Source organism: Callospermophilus lateralis, chromosome 6 (genome assembly GCF_048772815.1).
Source record: "Callospermophilus lateralis isolate mCalLat2 chromosome 6, mCalLat2.hap1, whole genome shotgun sequence".
Taxonomy (NCBI): Eukaryota; Metazoa; Chordata; class Mammalia; order Rodentia; family Sciuridae; genus Callospermophilus; species Callospermophilus lateralis.
Window position 1 is genome coordinate 30158900 of NC_135310.1, and position 15457 is coordinate 30174356.

Consider the following 15457-nt stretch of genomic DNA (forward strand, 5'->3'; position numbering starts at 1 on the left):
GTTACTTGCTATTGCACCAAAATGTCAATTTCCTTAAAACATACAATGAAGTACTCTTGAACACCTAATAGAAATTTATTATTTATCAATATAACAATTTCTAAATACAGCTATAGCACATACATTGTAACATCAAAAATGGAATGCTTGAGAGCAACTTTATTAAATTAATATTTTTAACATTGCCTACATGCAAAATACTATGCTGATGCTACAACAAACCCCCAAATATAAATGAAACAAATGCACTCAATAAGGAGTTTATGATAAAAACTTATTATTGGTGGATCAAATAAGATACATTATAGTACACCTTCTATACTAATTGTCCTATAAATACAGCATTTAGAGAAGGCAACATTATAATGAAAATACCAGACTTAAAATACATGTGAAATTTAGAACATGGATTTATATTCTCTAATTTTATTAATTAATTTTATCAATTCCCTCCACTTTATTAAAATGTTTACACATGCCACTGATAAGGTAATTCATCTCAAAATGATTGGGTTGATATATAATATAACAAATAATATAATAAATAATTCCAACTGACCCATTAAGAGACTTACTTCATTGACAAGTTTTCCATTTCCTATTTAACATTATACTCTTTTCTCACAATTTTGTAAATTGCTTTTGCCCTTGGGAAATTTGTTCAATGTACTGTAATTATCTGTATGACATACGGCCTCCTTAGCAAGAATGAACAAGAGAAATAGGCAGAAAGATGTAGAGAGAATAATGTTTGAAAAAAAATCACTTAACAGTCAACTTTAATTTTGAAAAAGTAGCATAATCATGATGTTGCAGTATATTAAATTTTGAGCTAAATAAAGAAACATATTTTCCTTACTAAACCAACTTACAATAGTAAGTGACTACAAGGGAGAATATGATTTATTATACTAACCATTATGGAATTTATGCAAAAGTAGACAATAGACTTATGCACTAAAAAAACCTTAACATTATTCATTCATTCATTTTATATTTAGCACATATGTATCAGATACTTTACATTAATCTATTCCATAACACCAACCACTCAAAATACTTAGTTGACATTCAAAATATTTATTGAAGCAAAGAAGGAAGGGAGAAAAGGAGAAAAGGAAGGTAATTCATCTTGGATACTATTGTTGTTGTTATTTTTTGCTGGGGATGGAACTCAAGGCCTTACACATCCTTGGCAAGCATACTCAATCTTGAAAGTAAGATTTAAAAAAAAATCAGATTCTATCCTGAAGAAGGTTTCTAGGCAAATTGAAAATGACAAATTGTATTGATTTGCACATTAAAACTGGCATATAACATATATACTATGATATGGCACCTCTTGACACATAGTACGGAAGGAGATGAATGGTCAGAGTGATTTAAAAGCATCACAGGAGAGGCTGACCATGAATTTGAAAAAGCAAAAGATCTGTTTGTTAGGAGACAAATAAAGTAGTATCTATATTAGATGACGAAAGCCTTAAAAAATGGCAGCAATTAAAAAAAAGTATTATATTACAAGAACATGATATGGGTCATCATTGATTCCAATCATTCCTTTTTGCAGTGCTGAGGATTGAACCAAGGCCTTGTGCATGCTAGACAAGTGCTCTAACCACTTGGCTATAAGGAAGCCTATTCCAGTCTTTTCTATAGATTCCTTAGTAAAGTAATAAAATTTTTACCTAGAGTTCTGCAATCTTTATTTCTAGAAAGAAAAAATTGGCATAGTAGTATTAAAACAGGAGAGGACATTTTTTAATATCAAAATTATATCTAAGAGCATACTACAGGGACACTGTTACATCGATGTTCATAGCAGCACAATTCACAATAGCAAGACTGTGGATCCAACCTAGATGCCCTTCAATAGACGAATGGATTAAAAAAATGTGGCATTTATACACAATGGAGTATTACTCTGCATTAAAAAATGACAAAATCATAGAATTTGCAGGGAAATGGATGGCATTAGAGCAGATTTTGCTAAGTGAAGCTAGCCAATCCCTAAAAAACAAATGCCAAATGTCTTCTTTGATATAAGGAGAGTAACTAAGAACAGAGTAGAGAGGAAGAGCATGAGAAGAAGATTAACATTAAATAGGGATGAGAGGTGGGAGGGAAAGGGAGAGAGAAGGGAAATTGCATGGAAATGGAAGGAGACCCTCAGGATTATACAAAATTACATACAAGAGGAAGTGAGGGGAAAGGGAAAAAAAAAACAAGGGGGAGAAATGAATTACAGTAGATGGGGTAGAGAGAAAAGAGGGGAGGGGAGGGGAGGTGGGATAGTAGAGGATAGGAAAGGCAGCAGAATACAACAGACACTAGTATGGCAATATGTAAATCAGTGGATGTGTAACCGATATGATTCTGCAATCTGTATACAGGATAAAAATGGGAGTTCATAACCCACTTGAATCAAAATGTGAAATATGATATATCAAGAACTATGTAATGTTTTGAACAACCAACAATAAAAATTAAAAAAAAATTATATCTAAATAAGAAGGAAGTGTGAGAAAAGGCAATTTGGTTTTCGGGAGTTCACTGGTGACATTTTGGGGCTTAACTTCAACTGAATGATGAAAGGAAGACAGAGAGAGTGTTAAAAGAGTAAATTTTTGAGAAACTAAAGACAAGAACTAAAGCCACTAATTCTAGATGTTATTTTTATAACAGAAGAGAAAAATAACTCAATGGTAGTGACACAGAACACTGGGGTCAAATGATGATAAACCCCATAGAACTTTGAAAATAAAAAAAAGAAAACTGATTACAGATATAAATGGTGGATAGCTGAGTAAGCAAAGACCTGGATAGGGGAGCAGTAAGAAAGCTGAAAACTGACTAGAAGGAAAGGGAAAAACTAGGGAGAGAGCATAAATGTTTTGAGGTGCTAGAGATGGAACACTCATTCCTGAGAATCCCATTTTTACATAAGTCAATGTCCAGATACTGACTCTGAAAAAAGACTGGGAAAAGATACTGTGAAAAATGAGCTTAAAAAAAAAATCAAAAGATTTCAAAGGTAAGCTGGGTAGGACACCAAGTGTCCAAGAAAGTTTTTCTAAAAAGTAATTTGCAGTGGGGCTGGGGTTGGGGCTTAGTGGTAGAGCACTAGCCTAGCAAGTGTGAGGCACTGGGTTCAATTCTCAGCACCACATATAAATAAATGAATAAAATAAAGGTCCATTGACATCTAAAAACAATTTTTAAAAAAAGTAATTTGCAGTGTGCCAAGTCAGTGTTTTTGCTTGATTTTTAGAAGCAACGCTCTATATCCTAGAGAAAGGAAAAGCAACAAGAAGGTAGATGATTCAGGAGCAGAACCCAGAGGTGGCAGAGACTAAGGTGTCACCAATTCTGGGAGGCATCCTAGTAAGGGATGCCTATGAAGTGCAGACCAGACACAGGCCAGTCCTGTCCATTTTGGAGCTCACTGAGATCCTAGAGCTGTGCCTAGGGATATTTCACGTCTGGGGTAAAACAACAAGCATTGTTATATAACTTTGTGCTGAAAAATTATACAATTATGAAAGCATCAAAGAGGAAACAGCAGAGACTAATGCCTGAGGACATGAAATGCTTCTGGCACATTGTTCTTTTCAACTCAAGAGCTAGTCTGTGACAGATGCAGACACTGTCACCTGAGATAAAAGGTGAACAGGACACAGAAACCTGACTACCAGTAATGCTAGACCCCTTCTAAAGTCCAGTTTTTCCAGACTCATACTGAGAATTTTAAAATATTTTTATCCACTGTCAACCTTTAAACCTGATATCAAAGATTATGAGAATAGACTTGAACCAAACACAAGCTGAACTTTTACACAATATCTAATATCTTTTAATGAAAAAATAAAACAAAGTCAAATACATACTTTAAGTCACACCTAAATTAATAATTTACATCAGAAACAAATCTAAGCAATCTTACACTGAAACAAAATGAAAACATACAAAAGTCCTTCCATCCTACTTTCAGGAAAAGTGGAAAAGTCTTTACAGTAACTTGCTACATGTTCCTATCATGGAGAGACCAAGACAGTCATTTATAAAGATTATGCTTATCAAACATCTAGGAGTCCCAGAAGGCAAATTCATATATGCAAGATAACTTCAACTTTTAAAAAATATACATAAAGAAAAAGACTGGAAAAGTAGTCACCATTGAAAAGAAGGCAAGGGGTAAAATTTGGGAGGAAGCTTCTGGCCATGTTCTGTGACTTAAACTGAATGGTGGTTACAATGCACATAATGAGCTGTTCCACTTAACATAGGTGCATTTTCCAATATGGTTGTTATGCTTCAATTAAAAAAAAATTAAAGGACAAAAAAAACATAATATGCTACAAAAGACCTTTTTTTTTTTTTTGAGGAGGGTACTAGGGATTGAACTCAGGAATGTTTTACCACTGAGTTACATCCCTAGCCCTTTTTAATTTTTTATTTTGAGACAGGGTCTTACTAAGTTGCCAAGGCCAGCCTCAAACCTGCAATCCTTCTGGCTCAGCCTCCAAAGCCACTGGGATTACAGGTGTGTACCAACATGCCCAGCTTACAAAAGACTTCTTTCTAGAATAGTGGGACCATAGGTAATCATTTTTCTTTCCTCTAAATGTGATTTCCAAAATTTTGTCATGAGAAAAAAGTTAAATTTCATTAAATACATAAAGTTGATCTTGGAATGAACCAATGTCTACTCTAAAAGACATTAAAGGAAAAGTAACTATGTTTCAAAAGGAATATGTAAATATGTGCACCTGTACCCAGTTTATAAATAAAACTACACTAAATACCAATTAGCATTCAAAAGAGCAGGGTCGACACTACAGAATAAAAAGCCAGAAGTTCTAGAGCTAAATTAACACAGAAATTCCAATCATAAAATGGTTATACCCAGGTCTTGAATCACAAACCTAAAAACAGAAAAGGGCTATCTAATTTAGAAATAATAAGGATAAGGGAGAAAAGAGAAAATGCTAGAACTATATGAATCATGACTAGAGAGGGAAAAAAAAAATCAAAGAAAAAATTTCTCAAGTGAAAGATAACTTCAACCTGGCTAACAAGAGGGGGCGTGGAGTATTTCTCAGCAATTATCCTTAAAGAATGACCTCAGATACTTATTTGTCAAGTTTTAAACTTTTAAAGACAAGATCTTACATTTTGTCAAGAAGAAAGACAGTATAAGATAAGAATGCCTTTGGACCTTTTTGTTCAGATCTCTAAGAAGGGAGACACTACAAAGAAAGCTGTCTGTAAGTATAAGGACTCAGAGAATCTCTTTTAAGACAGAATACATTAAGGCAGAGAGCCCTTAGGTAACATCAGCAAGGTCCTGCAGCTGCTAAGATTACAAAGTACTACAGGGTTTTGAAAGCAGATGGAAAGATACTAAGAGGTAAGAAAAAGATATTTTCTAAGAAAATAAAATATGAACAAAGGCCCTGGATTCAATCCCCAGCACCTCCATGAATGAATGAATGAATGAAGGAAGGAAGGAATGAATGAATATGTTGATTTTAAGTATATGAAAAAACACAAATATCAGTTGACATCATCATCTTAAATTTGAAAGGAAAGCTTAAAGTCCACAAAAGAATGTAAATAAAATGCAGACAACAGTATAAACTAAGATAAATTTACAGGGAGAAGAATATTACAAGTGTATAATTAAAATTTTATATAAAAAAGTAACTGAATTTTAGAACTTGGAGTTAGAAAACTCCTTCTTCAAATCCAAAATCCACTAGGTCACAAAGTCTTAACCTAATGAGTCTCTCATAGTTTCTCAGGTATCTATTGTTTTTTTTTTTATCTTTTTCTTTTTTTGGTACTGCGGATTGAACTCAGGGGCACTCAACCACTGAGCCACATCACCAGTCCTATTTTGTATTTTATTTACAGACAGGGTCTTCCTGAGTTGCTTAGTGCCTCGTTGTTGCTGAGGCTGGCTTTGAACTCACAATCCTCCTGTCTCAGCCTCCGGAGCTGCTGAAATTACAGGCGTGTGCCACCACATCTGGCTTTATCTGTCTCTTAACTAGAGTATGTAGACTTACATTAAATATAACTGTTGGTTGATTTGGTTAGATTTAAAGATCTTCTACATTTAAGATCATGTCATCTGTGAAGGGAGATGATTTTTATTTTTTCCTTTCCAAATTTTTAAAATATATTTTTTAATTGTCAGTGGACCTTTCTTTCTTTCTTTCTTTCTTTCTTTCTTTCTTTCTTTCTTTCTTTCTTTCTTTATTTATTTATTTATATGCAGTGCTTAGGCTTGAACCCAGTGCCTCACACATGCCAGGCAAGTGCTCCACCACTGAACCACAACCCTAGCCCCTCCTTTCCAATTTTGATACTTGTCTTTTGTTGCCTGTGGCTTGAACTTCCAATACTCTGTTGAATAGAAGTAATAAAAAGTGTGTATCCTTGTCTTATTCCTAACTTTAAAGGAAAAGCTTTTGGCCTTATCACTGAATACATGTTGGCTGTGGTTTTTTATACATGGCCTAATTATCTTGAAGTAATTGATTATTTTTTATAATTCCATTTTACCTCCACAACTGGCTTATTAGTTATACCTCTTTTTCTAAAACTTCTTAAAAGATTACCATGGGGGTTTACAATATACATACTGATTTTACCACAGGGTACCCTCAAATAATATCACTTTTAATGTAGTAATAACAACTTTAAAATGGTATACTTCCAACTCCTCCTTCACTTCCCTTGTTTGCTTACTCCCACACATTTCACTTTTGCATATAAACTGTCCCTTGAGACAGACAAGCCTATTTCTGTCTACCAGACATCCATTTGAATATCAAACAGGAGATATCTCAAAAATAATTCTCCCTGTCCCAAACCTCTCCTCTTCCCCTAGCTCACTAAATTTAATCATTGTCCACCTTGTCTCCTACGTCCAAATCAAAAACTTCAAAACTTCAAAACTTGACCCTTCTATTTCTTTCACAGTTCACTTCCAATCTGTCAGTAAATTCTATTGTTGCCATCTTCAAATTGTTAGGCTGAACCATGTAAAAGTTCCAGCAAATTAATGTGGTTCAACCTCATATATTCTGAATCTCTCCATCTCTTTAACTCACCATTGTCTTTTGCCTGTATTACTTCAAGAGACTCCAAGGTGGCTTCCTAATTTTCACTCTTATATAGTCTATTCTCCATAGCTACCAGAATGATCTTTTCAAGACAAACTGGATTCTATTATTTTTCTGCTTTTAAGCCTCCAATGCAATTTCAGTGAGAATACAGTATGGCTTACAAGGCCTATATAATTGTCCTCTACCTACTTCGTATCACTCTCTCTCCTGTTCTCTAGGCTCTAGTCACACTGGACTTCTTGCTGCCCCTTAAGGTAATACCAAACCCATGGATGAATGGCTCCATCTTGTTAGTTTCCAGCTTAATTTCCCTTTTTCTAACAGCTTTTGACACTCCATTCAAGCAAAAGTACTCCTTTGCCTGTTTATCATTTTCCTTCTGTATCTTCAAATCATTGACACCTTCCTACTGATCAGATCTCGGATGAGCCTCATTTTCTACAGATTCCCTACCTCCCCTTTGGCAGTGCTGGGGATCAAACCCAGGGTCTCATGCATGCTAGGTAAGTGCTCTACCACTGAGTTACATTACCACTGTTATAATGGAATTATAGTGAGACTTAAAAACAGTATGGTCTACATGCCCCTACAGGTCAACTCTGTATAATGCTCTACTATTTCTACACAATTTGTCCCCTACCTACTTCCTCTCACTGCCCCTCTTGTTCTCTAGCCCTTATAGATGTCTCATATAGGTCAAATACCTATCTTTATTATGAACTCTTGAGGAACAATGCACCTCTTTTTAGAACTTGTCATAGCCATCTACTTACATTCATTTGTGAAACATTCTGATATAACACTGAAATAAATGATTTATGAAGGAAGGGGACATATTTATTTTTATTCCACCTTGAATCCTCAGTACCTAACACAAGATCTGGTGTATGAGAATATTTGCTGGAAGAATAAATGAATGAAAGGAAGTACTCTTATCGCCAGGTCCCACAATCCCAAAATTGTGTTCATTATGAATGAACTGAAAGGAGATTTCTGGCACATCTGAACTGTGCATTGTGCCATTGAGCCTGCTGCTTATTTACAGCTTCCTGCTTCTCCACTCCTACTTGTTCTCAATAGCAACTACTTCCTTAGTACACATGGAATTTGGTTATCCAACTGGAAGAGACAGATGGCAATTGCCAGGCTACAAATAAAATATATGGTGTTGCAATAAAATCTGCTGTTAGTTAAAAATGTATGTCAATGATTGATAAAATCCTCTGATTACAAGGTTCCTTTTAATAAGGCAAGTCTATAGAGGATTTAGAAAACACTTGGCATTCTTCAGATTTCAGTGAGGACCACAACCAAGCAAATAGAGGAGCTACAGGTGCTTCCACAGGTCCCAGTCTAAGTCTCACAGAGTACAGGTAATAAAAATATTAAATGTGAAGGCTTAATGTATGTCTACATAGGATATCCTTTGTTTCTTAGTGCCATATTTCAATGGGCACGTTACAAGTTTTTTCTTCACTAGGATAGAAACAAGTGTAATTATCTTTTTTCAAAATTATCAAGAACAAATGCATTTCTCAGTAAAGGAACTAATTCATTTAAAGAATGTATTCACATTTAGGATACTTCCATCTCACTCATCACTATTTCATCCTCTTGTTACATGCTATTATGTCATTTTTAAACAAATATTTTAATGTTAATGAGAATATTCTAATGTCTACTAAGAATATTTTAAACAGAGCTACATGTTAAAATCCTAAAATGAAATGCGTATATATTTAAATTTAAGAATATAGTAATGTGAAATGGCTTTTCATTTTAACTTTTAAAAATTATCATAAAAGCATAATTCCTGAATCCAATGCTAGTATTTCTATGTACTATTTTGAGTTTCAATGATATGCTGGCTTTTTCACACAGTTTGTTTTACAAAGCACCTTATTATATATTTATAGTGTTTCTGACTTAACCTAAATGTACAATTTCTGAAATGGAAAAGCTTTTTTTAAAAAAAAAATTACTTAATTTTTATAGTTGTAAATGAACAGGATGCCTTTATTTTATTTGTTTATTTTTATGTGGTGCCGAGGATCAAACCCAGTGCCTCACGCCTGCCAGGCAAGCGTTCTGCCATTGAGCGACAGCCCCAGCCCTTAAATATATATTTTTTTAATATTTTACTTTTTAGTTGTGGTTGGACACAATATCTTTATTTTAATGTGGTGCTGAGGATTAAACCCAGGGCCTTGCACGTACTAGGTGAGCGCTCTATTGCTGAGCTACAATCCCAGCCCTGGAAAAGCTTTTTTACAAACCTGAAGAACACCTAGAGTACAAAGTATTTATTCTCAAGTCCTCAAGAGAATAAAAGAGGGAAAATACAAAATTTGTTTATTAAAACAGAAATTCTTCTCTACTATGTTGTTCTCCATCTGAACTCTCACTGAATATAGGTTATAGAAACAAAGGCAACAGTTCAGAGAGGGAAATGACCTGCCCATGGTCACTGCTTACTGCTGAATATAGCATGATGTGCCACTGACTTGGGTTAACCAGTCCATCTTAAATTTCTTTGGTGAGGCCAATGCAAAGTTTTCAACACGTTAGGCATGACACCTCTTTAAACAGTTCTTCTTCTCCCAGAGAAGTCAATCTTTTAAGAGGAGAGAGAGGCACAGCAAGTTTCTGGATAACTTTTGTTCCCTAGTACTTCAATGTTCAAATGCCCAAGTCTGTCTAGCAAAGACAACATATCCCACGTGGAGACCTAGTAGTGAACTGTATGGGTAGAAAAAACCGTGAGATTACATCCTTACCTGAGTGGGGCTCTGAAGACTGAAATCTAAACCACAGGTAAACTCTGTATGATGCTCTACTGTTTCAAGAAGAGGATCAGGCTTTGAAAAATTCCAGAATCTGTGAAGATAAACAAAATTAAATAAAGAAATACTTTTAAGTTTTAAAACTGCCCAAAAATTATATTAAGAAAAGGTAGATATTTGACATAGAAAAGATTTTATCAAATCAGATTCAAACAATCCATAAAAGCAGAACCTACTAATGATCTACATTAAAAACATGTAATAAGAAAAAAACATGTATCCCATCCTGTTAGATCAAAAACAAACAAAACCCCCCAAATTATCAATAGTCTACCCTTGTAAAAGATTATTGTACTCCCATTAGCATACCTTATAAGATAGATGCTTAACATTACAGTTTTTAGGGAAAAAAAATTTATACTGCATAGGACATTTGAGATGAGAGACACTAATGCCTTTGGAGCAGTCTCCCAAAGCATTCATGGCTGTAAAGTAAGAATATTGGATGAGATGAATTCTATTTTGATTTTAAATTCTACTTCATTTTTAAACAAGTGATATGAAAAGATCTTAGGTTTAATTTACATTTCAACAGCAATTCAAATTCTTTAAAATAAATCTGTTCTCTTATGAAATTTTGAAACTATTGCCCCTGTCCCTACTGCAGCTTTGAGGCACAGCCTTTCTTATAGATTCCACATCACTATAATTTCCAGACTCAAGAAAAACAGAAACATGTTTTCCTGGGCCAATATTATGTATTCCACTTCTCCTCTGTAGACTGGGAGTGATAATACTTGCCATAATATAGCTCTGATTTCTACCGTTCAGGAAAAAATTGGCCCTATTTTCAATACACAAAATAGTACTTTAACTTTCTAAAACTTTATTTGCTCATCATCTTTTTTTATTTGACTCTAAACATACTATAAAAATGGCACTTTCAGAATCACAGAGTCATACCCTAATTCAGCTTCTCTAATGATCTACAACATGGAACACAGTGAAGGCTGTGCAGATCCCTTTGAAAGACAGTAAACACACAGAACCAACAGTTGCAGTTTGTTTAACCTGGTGGTATTATTTCCCTAATAAATACAGAGTTGGCCCTATTAAGTTTTGAAAAGGGTTGTTGCTAAGGATAATCCACTGTGTGGGTACCTGAAAGACACTGAATAAATAGCTCATTTATCAGATTACTGAGATATACAGAATATTTAGGGAGAGTGATTTTAGTTTTAAAAATTTGCTTTTTCAAGTAAATAAGGGAACGAGCCATAGGCCTTTTTGGAAACTCTAATGGTGGTCTCCATAGCTTTTGCATATTTGTTCCTTTGTTTTTTTAAAAATATTTTTATTAGTTATTGATTGAACTTTATTTATTTATTTGGTTTATATGTGGTGCTGAGAACCGAACCCTGTGCCTCACACATGCTAGACAAGTGCTTTACCACTGAGCCACAACCCCAGCCCCAGCATATTTGTTCCTTTGGGTCTAGACAGAATGGTGGTGAAATCAAATTTTCTGGTTCTTGATACGTTTATATAAGCAAAAGTAAACATGTAATTGTATAACTTCATTTCTAAAATCTGGTTATCTACTGACTTACATTACTTGAAACAATAATCAAATGATTTTGTGTATATCCACTATGTTCCCCAAAATTTATAATGGCTTTAAAAATATGCATTTAATATGGCAAAAAATGAGTAAAGGAAAATTAAGGGTAAGAAAGTTAGTTGAAATCTTCAATGAGATTACTAAATGAAAATATATCCCATGAAGTCATCCATCCTAATGGGTAAGGACCTCAAGATGTGTCTAAGTTTTCTAGCAGCCTAAGGAAAAAAGGAGATACCATCAGGCCTTGAACTCAGTATCTACAACCACATCACTCCAGAAACACTTAGAAGGAAATTCTCCCTTAAGAGTTTATAAATAGGCTGGGATTGTAGCTCGGTGGAAGAGTGCTTGCCTAGCATGTGTGAGGCACTGGGTTCGATTCTCAGCATCACATAAATAAATAAAATAAAGGTTTATCAACAACTATTTTAAAACAAGAGTTTATAAACAAGAAACCCCATGCTTATGTAATAAATAAAATCCTTAATACCTCTTAGGTAAACAGAGTTTCTCACCAGCTACCACTTGTCAGTCAATGGCATCACACCAAAGGATAGTTCAGTAGAATCATTCTATGGAAAGATCAATTTGGTGTAACACATGTATTCAGCTCTCTAGCTTCATTTGGGATTTAGATTCATTAAAGTAGAATGGGTTCTACTCTTTAGGTAAACTCTACAAATTGGTTTCTTTAAAAATATATATTTATTTTTTAGTTGTAGTTGGACAAAATACCTTTATTTTATTTATTTACTTTTATGTGGTGCTGAGGCTCAAACCCGGGGCCTCAAACGTGCTAGGCGAGTGCTTTGCTGATGAGTCATTACTCCAGCCCCCAAATTAGTTTCTTTCAGTTGAATTTTTTAAGGATAATGAACAGCAACAAGTTCCTGGAATGCAGTTTCTGTGATTGTGGGTTTGAGCCATTAAGGATAAGCTGCTGTGAGAACAGGATAGCAGGGCCTCATAAAAATTAAGATGCCTACCAAGGACAGAAATGTGATGCCATCCAGCAGGAAGTCATTGATCTCAGAGACCTGGGACAAAACTTTTCACAAAGTCCACTTGTAGTTTCTCTAAACATTGCTAAGTGGGCCATCAAGGCCTCATAGGGTTCTACACCTCATAGTCACAACCATCATAAATTTAACCTGGGAAAAACTACCAAGCATTTGTCTGCATTTTGAGAAAAAAAAAAAAAATCCATCAAACAAAATGCAGGCCAAAACTTCAGGGAGACTCTTTGGTGGACAAAAGGATGGTAGAGTAAATGGCATAAAAGCACTACTGGCCATTATACCACCTGACAGTTCTGAGAATGTATATAATATACAAAGCATATATTAAAGTGAAAAAATTAAGAGAGGTTCATTACCAACAAAATGAACCCCTGGGTATGACTTTTTTAAACCAATTACATTCTAGGTAAAATATAAAAACAAATCACCACCACCACAAGAATGTCACAAAAGCACTATGACGAACACTCAGGTAAAAACTAACTGAAGGCTGGAGCCCAGAGCATTAAACAAGACAATGAAGCCAGCTTTGCCTTGATAGGATTTGATAACTGTGGAGACCAGAAGCTTCAATTTTCTCTCAAGGGCAACCAGCAGCCAGGAAAGTCAGAAAAATCTGTATATGTATATGTATAATTTAAAAATAATTTTCAGTAAACTAAAATATAAAAATATTGTTAAATATAGTAAATTACAAAAGCTAAAAACTTTTTATTTTTCTTTTTATAGTGCTGAGGCTACAGATATTTCTTTTTGTAGGGCCTGGCACTAGCAAGTGCTTTACCACCAAGCTATACCCTCAACCCATGTATATTTCTTTCCTCACTTCTACTCTTTAATAGCAACCATTACTAACAGTTTGGTATGTACATTTGCAGAATGTCTTCACATATCTCTATTCAAATTCCTTCAAGAAAAGACGAGATATAAGAAGGAAAACAGCATTTCTCTAGGTTTTCACAAGTTTCAAATGAAGGAGGTGGGAGAGTAGCAGAAGTTTCTTCTTGCAACCTTCTGAATTCAAGGGTCCCTAAGTGCTCTGAGTGCCTTCACACTCCCTATTACACAAGTAAAATGGGCTCTCTTTTACTGGGAGAAGTCAGGATACTTCTATCATTAAGTGGGCAAATAAAGCACATTATATTTAAGTGAAATGTTTGTTTTGGTTCAGCACACTTGCTATTTGGTGCCTTTTTGTCTCTGTGCTGATGAAATCACTGACTATTTAAGCTCTCTCGTGGGACTAAATATACTGGATAGATCCCCAATGATTAAAAATATGACAGAACTGTAGGAACATTTTTCATTTAAATTGTAGATCATAATACAATGTCTTGGTTGAGCTGCTTTTTGCCTTCTAACCACAATCCCTTAACAAAGTATGCAGTGATGTATTAAATAAAACATTTCCAAAATTAAACTTAAATTACTTTCTATTTTACTAAAATTTAATTTGGAATCTCTATACTAACACTTTTGAAATTATGCCAACAGATGAATTAGCAGGAAGTTTAAAATATTTTTAAAAGTACTTCCTTTACCTTTCCTTTTCTCAACTTATAAGTCAGTTATTAATTCTTTGTGATTCTTTGCTAATTATAAGAAAAAAGATGGGGAAATGTTTGGGATATTTTTCAATACCTTATATGTGTATTAATTTTAGTTGTGTTTTTATAATTTTGAGCAAACTGTACTATAATAATCTCCTCCATTTGCACTGCTTGAACCTAGCAGAATTAGAACAATAAGCAAAAAATGTTACAACACTTATTTTCTCTTCATTTAATTACTCACTCATCAACAATTTGGGTCCTATGGTGTCAGGTACCATGCTAATAAACATCATAAGCAAGACAGACCTGGTTTCAGCCCTCTTGCATCTTAGAGTTCAGTGGAATAGACTGACATTTAAGAAAAAATTAACCACAATAGTGTCATGGATGTAGTTTAGGAGTAGAATGTGTGCTTAGCATGTGTGAAGCTCTGGGTTCAATCCCCAGCACTGCAAAAAAAATTTTTTTTAATTCCTGAAACACAAACACAATAACATTTGATAAGAGCTCCAAATGACAATGCAGGATGATGCAAGAATGAGATCCCAAGGAAGTGACACTAGCTGATATCTGAAAGGTGAGGAGTTAGCCAGTTGGAAAGCAGAACAGCTTGGCGCCTGGTCAAGGAGGATCCTGGCAGTGGGTGGGGGGGCTGGAGTAAGGAAAGAGGAGAAATTTCACAGGAGGTAAATAGAGTCAGATCACATGGGTCTTTGCAGGCTCATTTGAAAGTTGGGACTGTCTCTTACATTTAAAAAACAAAAACCCCACAAAACACTGATAGGTTTTATGTAACAAATTTATATGGTCAGTTTTGCCTTGTATAAAAAATGTTTAATAAGCTCTTTTAAATTTTATTTTTATTTATTTTACTTTTTGTTTTGTGAGACTGGGTCTCACTCTGTTGCCTAGGCTGGCCTCTCACAATCCCCATCCCCATCCTCCTTCCTTATATCCCTAGTAGCTGAAATTATAGGTATGTACCACCACACCCAGCTTAAATTTTTATTTTAGAAAAGTTTTAAATTTATACAATTATTGTGAAGATAGTAGAGAGGGTTCTCACATACCTATCCAGTTTCCCCTACTGCTAACATCTTTTCTTAGTATGATCAGCTTTGCTATAAAGGTATCTCTAGCCACGTGTGAGAAGAAGGAACTTAAGAGCTAAATGTGTGGGTGTGGGGAGATCAGTGGTCTAAAAACAGATGATAGCAGCATAGAATTAAGGTGATACCAGTGAAGATGAAGAAAGGTGGATGATTGGAGACATATATAGGCAGAAGGATTAATAACACCGTGTGATTAACAGAGCAGAAGAAATCAATAATGACTATTATGT

The 15457-nt window shown here is 34.7% G+C and overlaps 1 protein-coding gene across 2 annotated transcripts in view; it reads right to left on the bottom strand.

The window, feature by feature from the left end:
* Pex7 (peroxisomal biogenesis factor 7) overlaps nt 1-15457 on the bottom strand; it is a 65004-nt gene that overhangs the window by 4460 nt on the left and 45087 nt on the right. For both annotated transcript variants that reach the window (XM_076859697.2, XM_076859696.2), the window contains one exon: nt 9914-10013. In XM_076859697.2, the coding sequence (XP_076715812.1) occupies nt 9914-10013 (100 nt within the window). The remainder of the gene's footprint in view (nt 1-9913; nt 10014-15457) is intronic.